At 42.6% G+C, this 12,921-nt stretch overlaps 1 protein-coding gene across 1 annotated transcript; it reads left to right on the plus strand.

The window, feature by feature from the left end:
* Positions 1–5,507: 5,507 nt before the first annotated feature.
* Positions 5,508–12,304, plus strand: LOC134157307 (holocytochrome c-type synthase). The gene is made up of 7 exons (XM_062606122.1): positions 5,508–5,587; positions 5,945–6,142; positions 7,145–7,287; positions 7,865–8,013; positions 9,072–9,191; positions 9,713–9,799; positions 10,041–12,304. The coding sequence occupies exons 2-7, from the start codon at positions 6,028–6,030 to the stop codon at positions 10,237–10,239; spliced, it is 813 nt and encodes a 270-aa protein (XP_062462106.1). The 5' UTR covers positions 5,508–5,587; positions 5,945–6,027; the 3' UTR covers positions 10,240–12,304.
* The last annotated feature ends 617 nt before the right edge of the window (positions 12,305–12,921 follow it).

Below are 12,921 nucleotides of genomic sequence, written 5' to 3' on the forward strand. Positions count from 1 at the left end.
AGAATGTAATGTTATTAATGGCTTAAAACTTCTCTGTTTTAATAGCTGCATTGTCTACAAGCAGCTTGTGGTGTGTCACCAGGTGTCTTTGCGATGGACATATCAAAAGGAAGGAGTTCCTCTTGTAAAAGATGCTTGGATACCTTGGTTTTCTTTTCTTTTACACTCTTGGGTACCAGGTGACGTAAAATCAGCATGACGATCATGACAGAGTCTGTACTGGTAAGGCTGCATGTAGGACTGCAAGTTCCCCTTTTTTATGGCTTTATTTTATCATCAAAAGCTGAGTAAATGCCACTTCCAGAATTACTACCGTGGAGTTGTAGGTCAAGTTTTGCTTTCATAATTGATTCGTGGATACTTGTAGAGAGGAAATGTACATCAAATACTAATTTCCTTGGCGAGTGTTCTAGTTGATGTCCATGAAGTTAAGGGCCTTACACTACAGGGGTTATCTGTGTGCATTCTTCAGTGGAAGAGTTACATCTCTGGAGCCTATCCTACCTCTATAAATAAATGCTGTCTTGAGTGAGCTCAATAATTTAACAGCTTAATTGCCTAACAAATAGACTCTGACTAATGAAAGATATCCTATGCACAGGAAAATGAGGGGAGCTGATTTTATATAGGAATTCTTAACAGTTCCAAATTTTGTATTAAGGTTTATTACAAATGAAGTGAATTCCACTGGCTGGAAGATGATGGCTTCCAGCTTTACTTTGCATATCCTGGGAGAAGATTACTCAGGCTGCAGAACTAATGTTAAGTGAAGAGTAGAAGCTCACACCAGGGAGCAAATGGGTTCAAGCAGGTTTACAGAGGAGAAATGGAGGAGACTTTGTGAGCACAAATATAGAGATCCAGGTGTCTTCCTACTGCTGTGGTTGGCACAACAGCAGACCGATGCGCAGCAGGAAGGTTTGGGTATTTCCATCTCTCTGCTCACAGTGGGAAATGAACCGTTGTCCTTTAATGTTTTCAGACTGTGTAAAATAGACCATGAGTTGCTGTACGAAGAGGGCTTTTCTTGTGGGTTTGTGTTGTTTTATGTACATAAGAGTTCCCTAAAAGATCATTTAATAGAGAAGTTTGTCAAAATGTTTTGTGTTGCTTCTGCTGAGCCATTCAGATGAAAATCAAGGGCTGCTTGACCATTACTCCAGCTTAGGACCTGTTGCTGTGTTGGCTGCTGGTGAAAGCCATCGATAAAGCGAATAGAAAGGGGCTAGAGTTGTCAGATGGAAAAGTGCAAGTGTAGAAGACCTTGAAAAGCACAAGCAGCCCTTTCAGTTTGTTAATAGCCTATTGTACAACATCGTATCTGGCTACAAGGAACTTGATGAGGGAGGATTTGCTCCTGGTGGAGTTACTTTGTCTGTGGAATATATCTGACGCCTGGAAAAAGAACACTACTTCATTGCCGAGATCCTGACAGCAGGCAAATGGAATTAGCCATCAATATTTCTGAAAATCCAAACTTGGATAAAATCTCTTTTTTTTTTTTTTTTGGACAGGTGAAGGTCTTAGGATTTTTTGCAAGCAACCTGAAAGTTCTCTTTATGGTAGAGAAGATGGAAGATGTGCTGCTTGGGATGTTTATTGCTCTGGGATTAAGCATCAAATCATACTTTGAGTTGATAACACTTCGTAAGGTTACCCATTACAAATCTCTACTAGCTACCTCCTTTGATGTTCTTGCTCTGTTTGTAGTAACCAAGCACTTTATAGCTCAGTAAAGAATGGAAGGTAGCTCTGAAGAATCAATTGTGTCATTTGGTGTCAGAAGTATTTTGGCAAAATCTCTTCTGTGATCAGTTTCATTTGGTGATGTCCTGCAGTGAACGGGCATCTGATGATACCCAAGTATTTCCATTTTTAATCTAGTTGTAAGGGAAATGTCTCTAAGAGAGCGAACTATGAAGAGTTCAGCATGGCTTGGTGTCAAACACATCACGATTCAGTGTGCTATTTATGACTTCCTTCTTATTGAAACTGAAAATAGAAAAGCAAATAAGATATTCCAGAGTGTATCTTACTTTTTGATCTGTGTGTGGGATGTCAAACATTGTACTTGTCTTGTGGACAGGATGTGCTTGTATGAGCCTATAAATATGTAAGTATTTGAGAACCTGCACCCAAGTGGCACATGTTGCATGTGACTTGTCTTCTAAGTTTTAAAATGTTGGTGTTTTAACGACTTTGCTAGGTTTGATAGCACCATTTAAATATCAGCACTAATGTAATGCAGAACACAGCATTTTGAACGCAGTGCAGAATCAATCGGGTTGTTTTTTTGTAACCCTATTCACTGTCACAAGAGAAATCCAGCATATGTTGGGGGGAGAGGAGCAAAAGGGCTAACTGTGAGCTCGGCTGTATAATTTGCACACTCAATATGCACACATCCAAATATCCTGGATTTGTTTTGAGCATGCATATACCAAACAGTGTTTTCTTTAATACTGGCTATATATTTAGTATAATTTAACAGGTAAGCACAGCTAACATGATACAAACCCAACGTACAAAGAGCGAATGAGTTACAAGTTAGGCATGAGTAATTGAGCCTGCAAGTCAAAAGCATTTATTTAATCTTCTAAGAAGCAATTTGATAGATACATCTAACTCATATGCAGAGCAAGGATGAAAACTGTATGAATTCTGGTTAAGTCTGGACAATCTGGTTTGCAGTAAATACTAACACCGTCACAAAATCAGGGTCACATTATTATTGTCAGATAGGAATGTGGCCTGATTGTAGTAGCAGTCCTTACCACAGCACAAGAAGTTCAAAATGCAGTATAACACTTGTGCAGATTGGTGATACATCAGTCATAGTACGGCAAATGGTTAATTGTTATGGGTTTCAATTTCCTTTTAGTAACCCCCCTGAATTGTTTGCATTTCAGTGATACTGTAAAGCATTTCTCTCTTTTGTTTGAACACTTTAGGAGCTTGCCTCAAATGATACTGGCTTATGGTTTTTTTCCCTTTTGATATATGCAATAATGTCAATGAGCAATAAATTGCATGTTGTATGCAAGATATTGGTACTTCATAATAAAGGAAAGGAACACATCTTATTCTGTGAATTTGTCTGTCTTAATACATTGATGGCTTACGTACCTGTAGTGAATGCATTGTGAGAGAACATCTTCCTTTGGGTTGAGTTCAGGAACAACTGGCTTATATGGTAACCTGAAATCTCATGCTCCATTCTTTCTGATTTAAAAGAAGATGGAGAGGGAACATGAGGCCTGAAGTCTTTTAAAGGCTGAAATGGACCAGCAATGTACCTTAAACTACAAGTTTTGTTGTGTTTTGAGGAAAACCTCTTATATTGGATAGTATAATTACATTGCACTGTATTGCAAAGCCACGTGTTTCAGGACATAAACCGGACACTTGTCTGAAGGCTTTGGGGATAAAGAGCTACTGTTGCAGCACATTATAACGTGATGCACTACACAATCCCTTGCTGAATTCTAAGATGGGTAATTCAGTTCCTTAATATGGCCGTTCCCAGATTCTGGATGTGCCATGGACGTATGCTTGGGAAGTGTGAATTGCGTGGTGAAACTCCTCTGAGCATCCTCAGATGAAATTGGTGCTGGTTTGTAACTTAATTGGCTTCCAAGCACAGGAATTGCTCAAGTTTCTTGGAGTTTTCTTTTGTATTATGGAGTGGTTCAATCCGTAGAAGAAAACACAAAACGTTGCAGTTCTTTTTACTGTTTTCCTCTCATCTTTCAGGGACATTTAGTTCCATTTACAGGGTACTAATTTTACACTTTTAGCATAGAAAACTACTCACTAACCACCCCCTCTATTTGGAAGTGACTGGGAATGTCTGGAAATGGTATCTGGGGGCAGATTTCTGACTGGTTGAGGAAGGACAATGGGTGCTCATGGGAGGCTTTTGTATTGGGCCTGGGCAGCCTTCAACACTCAATAGTGGGAAGGAAGCCCTGAGCATGGCTGGGAACAAGGGATGCCTTTCACTGAGCCGTTCTTAACCCAGCAGCTCTTGCTTCAGGTGTGAGAGACGCCTCTCCCTCGACTGTAGGATACGGAAAGCATGTTGTATATCCAGTTCTGTGTAATGTTTGGTGCAAAGGTGCTCTTCATTTTCTCCCAAATTCAGCTTTTTTTTGTGTGTGTGTTCTTGCTGAAAACTTGTGGCTTCTGTACTTGTATTGCTGTGATGACTCTGCAGTTTTTCATTGTTTTTAATCTTCACTGTGCAGACCTCCTTTCTTTGGAGGTGGTGGACTGCTGGTCTGAGCATCTTATTTTGCTCTGCTTTATGCTCAGGAAAAGGTATTTGTTACTTGGCTTGGCCTACACAGGGCAAAAACTCTGATCTAGCCAAGGATTAATCAAGTCAACGGTTGGAACAAGCAGTGGTCGCTTCTGATGTAGTGTGGTGGTGGAAAGCAGGGAGACGGCACCTGTACAGCTTTATACTTGTGCTCTTATCTCCTGTTCACCCTGAATGGCAATGTCCTTGTTGATGAGAAAGATCTGATTGTGAAAGGTGGGATGTGAATATGGGCTTCAAAGCACTCGAGGAATGTCCGAAAGCAGCTTTTTAATGGAGGTGGTTGTGTAACTTGAAATAGTGCTGGGTAGAGCTGCCTCAGTGGGGTTTAGAGTTCATCTCCATTAATCTTCATGGCCTTTCTCAGGGGAAATTGGAAAGAATCACTCCGGTTTTCCTTTGCAGCCTCTGTATCCAGTCTGGTGTAAGAGATGCCTCTCCCAGATTTAAACATGGATTTTCTGCATCCCAAGTTCAGGTACTCACTGAAGCCTCAGCTCCTTCCTACTGTAATGTCATTTGTAATCCCTCCAGTGACACGGGATGGATCAGTTCTAATTGTTACATACCTATAACGAATGTCTGTGTTGTGCCTTCTGCACTTGACAGCTCCAGAGGCCGCGGGGTCTGCGCGCACTGTTACTGCGGAGCTGGCTCTTTACCCCATTAGTCGAGGTGGATGGATGGAGCATGCACTCCTCGCTCTGATGCAGAATGAGCTCCATCCTCTGCCTCGCCAAGCATTACACAGCATTTCACATGGTCAAACTGCACCTTCTGGCACTGAGGTGAGGCACTATTAGTGAATCCTGCAGCTGAGACGCTCCTCTTGCCTAGCCGATGTTTAAAGAACATCTTAAGCTTACAGACGTTAACTCCTCGTTACGAATTACTCGCATGTGGATAACGATTTCGCAGTCACACCCCAGCGTGCCTGCCCTGCCGCCGTAAGGACTGAAGGTGACCCTCGGTCCGGAACATCAGTTCTGACCCGAGGGTTCTGCTCCTGAGGGTGCCGGAAGCAGACCCGCGCTGCGCTCCCTCCGCCGCCCGCACCGCACAGCGAGGTACCGACCGCTCCTACAGGCCTCCGGCGCCCCCGGCCTTACCGCAGCGGGGCCGCCCCGCTCCCGGCTCGGCTCAGCCCCTTCCCGCAGGCGCAGGCGCGGAGCGGGCGCCCGGCTGTCGCGAGGTGTCGTGCAGCGAGCGGGGCCGGCCAGGGGGGACCGGGCCGGACCGGAGCGGAGCGGACCGGGGTGACCTGAGGTGAGGTGGAGCGGAGCGGCCTCCTGGGGAGGCGGGCGCTGAAGGAGGGCGCTGGGCAGGGCGCGCCGAGACAGGGGGCGGGCCTGACCTTGCCGGCGGCCGCCGGGTGGATCGGTGCGGCGGCCTCGGCCGCGGCCTTACCTGAGGCGCTTCCCGCGGGCGGGTGCGGTGCGTGCTAGCCCCTTGGGCCTGGCGGGGTTGGGGTTCAGGTGTGGGCAGGGCCGTGAGGGGAGGCCGCAGCCGTGGGTGTCCCCTGCAGGGGCCCGGTGCCGTTCGCTGTCAGCCCTGGTAGGTGGTATGGGGCTTAATTAACGCTGGGTGTTCGTTACTGAAGGCGCTGTGTAATTGGTGATGCAGAGCCGCACCGGTGCAGTTTGTAACGTGGATGTGTTTTCTGTCCTTGAGAGAACCGGTCTGAGAAGACCCAGTGTGCAGAAGCCATGGGTTTGTCTGCATCCTCCCCGGCTGCGGTGGCTCAGGCACCAAGTGCATCCAAGCAACATCACACGGCATCGCTGCCTTCAGAATGTCCGATGCATCAGGAAAAGATGACTGGTAATTACTGTTGAGACTTAAGTAAACTCTTAGCGGGGAGCACTGTGCCCAGTGCTGCGCTCCTCCTTACGAGAGACAAGGAGCTACTGGAGAGGGTCCAGCAGAGCCAACAAGGATGCTCAGGGATCTGGAGCATCTCTCTCGTGAGCAGGGATTGCTGGGACTGGTTAGCCTGGAGAAGAGCAGCCTGAGAGGGGATCTCATCAATGCAGATCAATAGCTCAAAGGCAGGTGCCAGGAGGATGGGGCCAGACTCTTTCCAGTGGTGCCCAGCAACAGGGTGAGGAGCAAATGGCCAAAAACTAACACAGGACAAGTTTCATCTCAACATGAGGAAGAGCTGCTTTACGTGAGGATGTCAGAGCCCTGGCACAGGCTGCCCAGGGGGTTGTGGAGTCTCCCTCTCTGGAGACATCCCAAACCCACTATGGACACGTTCCTGTGTGCCCTGCACACAGTGTCCTGTGGCAGGGGTTGGACTGGGTGATCTCCAGAGGTGCTTGCTGTATAACCTCTGGGTTTCACAGCAACTGTCTCGTTTCACAGGGGTCCTACAGTCTGTTCCCATGTAGCCACATACCCAGAAAGGGCCAGGGTTGTGCGGAGATGGTAACTGGCAGCAGGCAGTTGTCACTACCTGGGAAGGGGCAGCAGAAGGGTGCAGTGAGGTGGATGGAGAAGGAGCACATCAGCTCTTTTACTGGCACATTCAGCACATGTTGGATTCCACTGCTGTGGAGATGTTAGCTACAAACAGTTCAGTATAGGGGCCACCATGGGGTGGGGATCGAGTATTCAAGGACTGCAGAAGAAGCCTAGATCTTACCATGGTGATAGGTCCTAAAACACAGGAAAGAACAGTTTAAACTGTTGCAAAGCTCATAAGAAAAGTGAAATACCGGTTTGCATTAACATGAGCGTTCAATGAACTGTTTTCCACTTCCTTGTCATGTCTTAGTTTCCTTTGTAGCAAAATACATCCTGTTTTTTCCTGTATTTCAGGGTGTCCAATGCACATGAAGACTCCTGATCATAGAACTGAGAACGCAGATGTTCCTGCACATCAAGAAAGAGCATATGAATACGTAGCATGTCCAGTGACTGGTGCATCTCAGATGAACAATGACATAGATCCTAGCAATATGGTAACTTCTGATTGCTTCAACTCTTTTCTTTGGTCTTGTTTGTTCTGAAATACCCTCCCCAAAATGTTAATGGTGATACTGTCCAAGGTAAATAATGTTACTTTTTAAACACTGCTTTTTTCTCATTTTGTATGCAAATACTTCAGTCAGACCACGTTAGACCTTCTTTAACATCCTCTTCTTCAAATTAACATCTTTTTCCAGTTTGTGAATACCTTTTGCTGTCTGTTTTCTATCTGCTAGTTATATGCATGGTTGTTGTGCTGCATCAGTGAGTTCTGTGTGCTAGCAGTATGGGTAAGCTCTCATTCAGGTCTCTCCAAGATTTTCTGTGATTTATAGAAAGCACTACTCTTTTGGAACTTGAAGGGTTCCTTTAGGTTTTCAGGTGATGAAATCATCCAAAGAGTTCTCCTGCAGAAGAGAAAGGTAATTCTGGTAGACTTAAATAAAGGCTGAACTTAATCTTTTTAGCAGCTGATGAATTGTGCTTTTAATTCTGTTTTTAATTTTCAAACACTGTAACATAAGAACATGTTCACACTGAAGTTTGTTGTTGATTCTCTTTGTTTTCTAGATGCCTCCTCCTAATCAGCAGCCATCCCCAGGTCAACCCTTTCCATTGTCAACTGTTAGAGAAGAATCTTCCATTCCTAGAGCACATTCTGACAAGAAATGGGTCTACCCTTCAGAGCAAATGTTCTGGAATGCTATGCTAAGAAAAGGGTAAATACACTCTGAGTTACCAGATGGAATGTGAGAGTCTGAAATTCATGAAGGAATATCATTAGTTATTATTAATCAGTATTATTGAAGAGTTTGTGAACTCTTAAATGACTGCTTTTATACACAGCTTTATTTTAAAGGGTGAGCTGGTCTCAAAGGCCATGTCTCCTCCAGTGAGCAGCAAGATGATGGAGCATTCCAGGCAACTGCCACAACTCAGTGCACAGGTGTAGAGAATCTGTGTGATTGCCAGCTTTCAGACTCAGTTGGCTTCATGCTAATCCTTTGGACCCATAGTAAAGGCTGTGATTGTGAGAACATCTAATCTGACTTTGCAGAGATGCTAAATGTGTGGAAATGGTTTGACAAGTAGAGGTTTTCAGTCAGTAAACAAACCTCAGTGTAGGCAAGATCTGAATGATAAATGTCTCCTGTGGTTTGGAAAGCCGCCTGTGCTGCTGTTTTCTTACTCTTTTGTAATTGTTTGTCATTCTCAAACAGATCAACTTTAAAGATGGTTATGGTTAAAACAGTAGTAATTTGTTCTGCGTATCGGTGGTGTTCTTAAGACAGTATAGCAGTCTGTATGGAACACCCAAGTTTCAATTCTGTAAACACTTAAATGTCTTTAGTGTTACGCCTGTTGAAAAGCAAATGCGTGTGTAGTTAATAGTGCAGGGTTAGAGAGATGAAAGGCATTTCTAAGTGTATGCAAAATGTATTGATACAGGATTTGTGTGCATTAGGAATGCAAGTGGGATTTTTCCAACTCATTTTTACAAATACCACGGATGTGCTGATGTTTGCACACTCTGATAAGTTTCTGATCCCGTTAAGATGTTAATTTATTTCACTAGAATCTGTGGATCTTGATGGGGGTTACTTTGATAGTGATTCTCAAGATGCTTAAGCAGATGAACCAGAAGTTCCCCTACTTGCTTTGTGTCTTTGCATAAAACCTTAAACCTCTTGATTCAAAAGCCCTCTAGATAAAGGGAGGAAGGTGGAGTAGTTACACTGTAATGTTTGTAAGCTGTTCTCAAATGCTTCTCTCTCAGATGGAGGTGGAAAGATGATGACATAACAGGTGAAGACATGACCAACATTATTAAGATTCACAACCAAAATAATGAGCAAGCCTGGAAGGAGATTCTGAAATGGGAAGCTCTCCATGCTATGTATGTACATAGGGGATGAAAAGCAAATCCTTTGGTTTAGCTCTTGCTCTTGTAAGTCTTGGAGAATAGACTATATGTTATGAAAAAGGTATGAGATGTAAATTTGGATTAAAAGTTTGTAAACCAGTCACTTCTTAGGTCAGGACAGGCCTTGTTCCTAGAAGAGACAGACTAGTTAAGCATTCCGTATGTAGAAATTCTTCTTTGGAATTCCATGATCTGTGTTACACTGTTTTGGATTATGGTTTTCCATTCTTTCATCTACTGAATCTGTGGATTAGATTTGTTGAGAAGTGCTTTGTAGATAAATCAGAATGATGGTGTGGAGCATGTTAAAGGTTCTGTATCATACCAGCAGTAAGTGCTGTCAGAAATTGGGGAGCTTTTCCAATGTTAAGATGGTGGTTTAGATCACTTGTAATTAATTTTTTACTGTTGCTTTTTCTCCTGTATGGTTTTTCTGTTACTAAACCAAACTGCCATAGTGGTTTAAACACTTTCTTTATGAACTGTCTACACAGGGAATGTCCATGTGGACCATCACTGGTGCGGTTTGGAGGCAAAGCAAAGGAGTATTCACCAAGAGCCAGAATACGTTCATGGATGGGGTACGTGGGCAGGAGGCAGGTCTTCTGTGAGGTGGGAGTGCTGGGAGATGTGTCTGAAAACATGGTGTAGAATTAAGCTGTTTCAGAACTGGAATTGCAAGTTATAATTACCAGAAGTACTAGTGGGGATCTTATGCCAGTATCTGGATAAGTAAAACTTCTCAAACAGGATTTCCACTCTGTCTCCCTGCTTCATAATATCCATTAAAATATCTGCATGGTCCATTCTCTGTCTTTCCAGATACGAACTTCCCTTCGACAGGCATGATTGGATTGTTGACCGATGTGGAAAGGAAGTGCGATACGTTATTGATTACTATGATGGTGGAGCAGTAGACAAGAACTACCAGTTCACTATCCTGGATGTTCGCCCTGCCTTTGACTCCCTCTCAGCTGTATGGGACAGAATGAAGGTAGCTTGGTGGCGGTGGACTTCCTAACTACTCCTGTGGTGTGTAATCAAAATGTGAACCACTCTCCTAGAGTAAGGATGAGTGAATATTAGGACTTGATATAGAAGTTCAATGCAACTGTTGATGTTTTTGTCATCACCACTGTTCTTTGGGTGGTGGGAAGGGAGGGTGGGGAAATGCGTTGTTTTGAAAGAATAAAGTGATAGTAGCAAAAACTTGTATCTTAATTTTCTTAAGAGCTGGGGAAGGTATTCTTACTTTGTCACAGGTGCTCAGAAAGCTTGCCTTCATTTCCTGACTCCAGTGCTGCACCACATCCATTAACTACCTGAGCCTGACTGGAGTTCTGAGTATTACATAGTGAAAACTGGAAATGTCAAAACCAATTTAACATAGTTCAGTACTTGGATACTGAGATGATGAATAAAGGGACTGTTCCAAACTGCATGTTTTATTACCTGTATAAAACCATTTATTTGTTTCACATGGGCACTTTACCTATTCAAATATGTGCTTCCTCAGAAAACTTTAGTCCAGTTTATTGTGTTAAAAGAAGTATAGTAGGAGTATTTTTGAAGGTATGCTAAATTGATAAGGAGGGTATATTCATGCCTTAATCTGCAATCTGTCTTTGAACAAGAGAACATTTGTTAGAAGCAGAAAGTGTCAGTTATTCTAAAAGGAGATAAAATTAATATTTAATGGCTATTTATTCTGAGTATTTAAAAGATTTGGTTTCTGATGTAAGAAAAGAGTATTCTTAGTATTTTCATGTCTTTAATGTGTGTCTCATGTAATAAGTTCAGGGCAGAATTAAGCCTTATTTAAATAACCTGTTGTGTGATGCATCTTTATTTTGCATCTTGCCTTCATCAACTGAACCATAGTGTGGGGTTTTTCTATACTACAGAATTGCACAAAGGTGTACGACTACACAGTCGTACATATTTCTGCATAATGGTTGCAGTGAGGGATTTTACAGATGTGTGTATAACTTGGCTAAAAGGGTATTGAGAATGCCAAGGAATAAGGTTGATTTGAGGGTTTCCTAAGAGTGATCCGTGTTAATGCTGTGTGGCTTAAAGATTTGATTAATGTTCATGCTTAATAAGGGAAACTTAACTTTTTATAAGACTTCCACTGTAATAGCTTTAAATTTGCATGGCTTGCTAAATTTCAGGTGCCACATGCCGCTAAATTTAAATGATTCCTTCCTTTCAGCATAGATTGCTCCTGAGAATGAGTCTTCCACACAAAACACTTGGGAATGGAAGATGGAAGAGAGTTTCACATTGTAGCCTCTCAAATGGGAGAAGCTATGTGAAACTTCCCAACCTTAACAGGGAACCAGCTGTACTTTCATATTTGGAAAGTGGCTATTTTTAACTGAGGGGAAAGCTCCTCAATGTTCCAGTCAAGTAACTTGCCGTTTAGGAAAAAATTGTGCAGGAAAGCTTCTATAGTTTAAGGGTACTGGTTGAGATGAATGGCTCCCACTTCAGAACCAGCTGTCCTGCATGGTAAGAATAAATACTACCCAGAAGTCCAAATCCTAAGAGAAAAACACACTTTTACCCTTATCCACTCCTTGTTTTTCAGTGATTCATACATACATACATACATACATATATAAAAATGAGAAATAGTTTTGGGGAAATAAAAATCATCTGAGTAAGCAATGCATGCATGAGATTTGAGAAGTGTGTGAGCTTGGATGAAGCGTATCTGATAGTGAAAGAGCTGCTTCTTTCTCTTGTAACAGTGAAGACTGAGGCTCATTCTTTTTGAGGTGCGTTGTTTTTGTTGTAGGATTATGCATCAGTAACTTGGCACACACAGAACTGTGTATTTCTCACAACCAAAGAGGGGAAAAAGCACACCAGTGGAGGGAGTGCTTCAGGAGCTTCCAGAGAATGAGTTTGGATGATCTGGGAAGTGTGATGCTGAAATTGTGATAGCTGCTAACTCTGGTGAAAGATGTCTCATGCCACATGCCTGGATTGAAAATGGCTCTTTTCTGTGCTGCTCTTAATGAAATGTACCACTTGGAGTCTCCTTTTTGTTTGATGACAAATAAATATACTTTTCTTAACTTTGGTATTTGGTGACTGTATTTTTATGTGTAAGAATCATTGAGATGAGCTCTTGCATGTGTCATATGAGATTGTATTCTGTTAGAACTAATCATATCTTTATATATACTACTCATCTATTTAGGTCAATACAGAAGAGCCAAGGACTAAATTCATGTGCAGCAGCACTCAACAGAAGAGCATATGATAGCAAATATATTCATCCTGATCCTGGGTAGCTTCTGAAGAGAGGAATGCAAGGAATTACAAGTTTTTTTAACAGTCCTTGAAGTAGAAATTAATGTAATATCTACAAGCAGTAAGACCGAAGGAAGCAAACATGGAGTTTTCCCTTTTTGGTTTGAGTTACTTTATGCCTGATGTTGGCAGTTCACTGTTTCTCAGAAGATGGGTGTTGGAGTGATCAGAATTCTAATGTCAACTTGAAAAACTGATATAAGTTGATGTGGTTTTACCCTTTGGGGGATGTTTGAGCAGTAAAACTATTGTCTAGGCTACATTCAAGTTAATGTAACTTACATCCTTTCTTTGTAAGTATGGAAAGGTGTGGGGAGTTCATGAAGCTCAAACAAGTGAAGATATATCCTTATCAGGCCCTTTCAGGGAATTTTGCAGC

This window comes from Pezoporus occidentalis, unplaced genomic scaffold (assembly GCF_034315485.1).
Source record: "Pezoporus occidentalis ecotype Australia unplaced genomic scaffold, CSIRO_AGI_Poc_V1 ctg94, whole genome shotgun sequence".
In the NCBI taxonomy this organism is placed as follows: Eukaryota; Metazoa; Chordata; class Aves; order Psittaciformes; family Psittacidae; genus Pezoporus; species Pezoporus occidentalis.

Coding starts and splice junctions, on each gene's coding strand:
- LOC134157307 (XM_062606122.1), top strand. CDS start 6,028: ATGGGTTTGTCTGCATCCTCCCCGGCTGCGGTGGCTCAGGCACCAAGT. Junction 8,014..9,071: donor AATGCTATGCTAAGAAAAGG/GTAAATACACTC, acceptor CTTCTCTCTCAG/ATGGAGGTGGAAAGATGATG. Junction 9,800..10,040: donor AGAATACGTTCATGGATGGG/GTACGTGGGCAG, acceptor CTGTCTTTCCAG/ATACGAACTTCCCTTCGACA.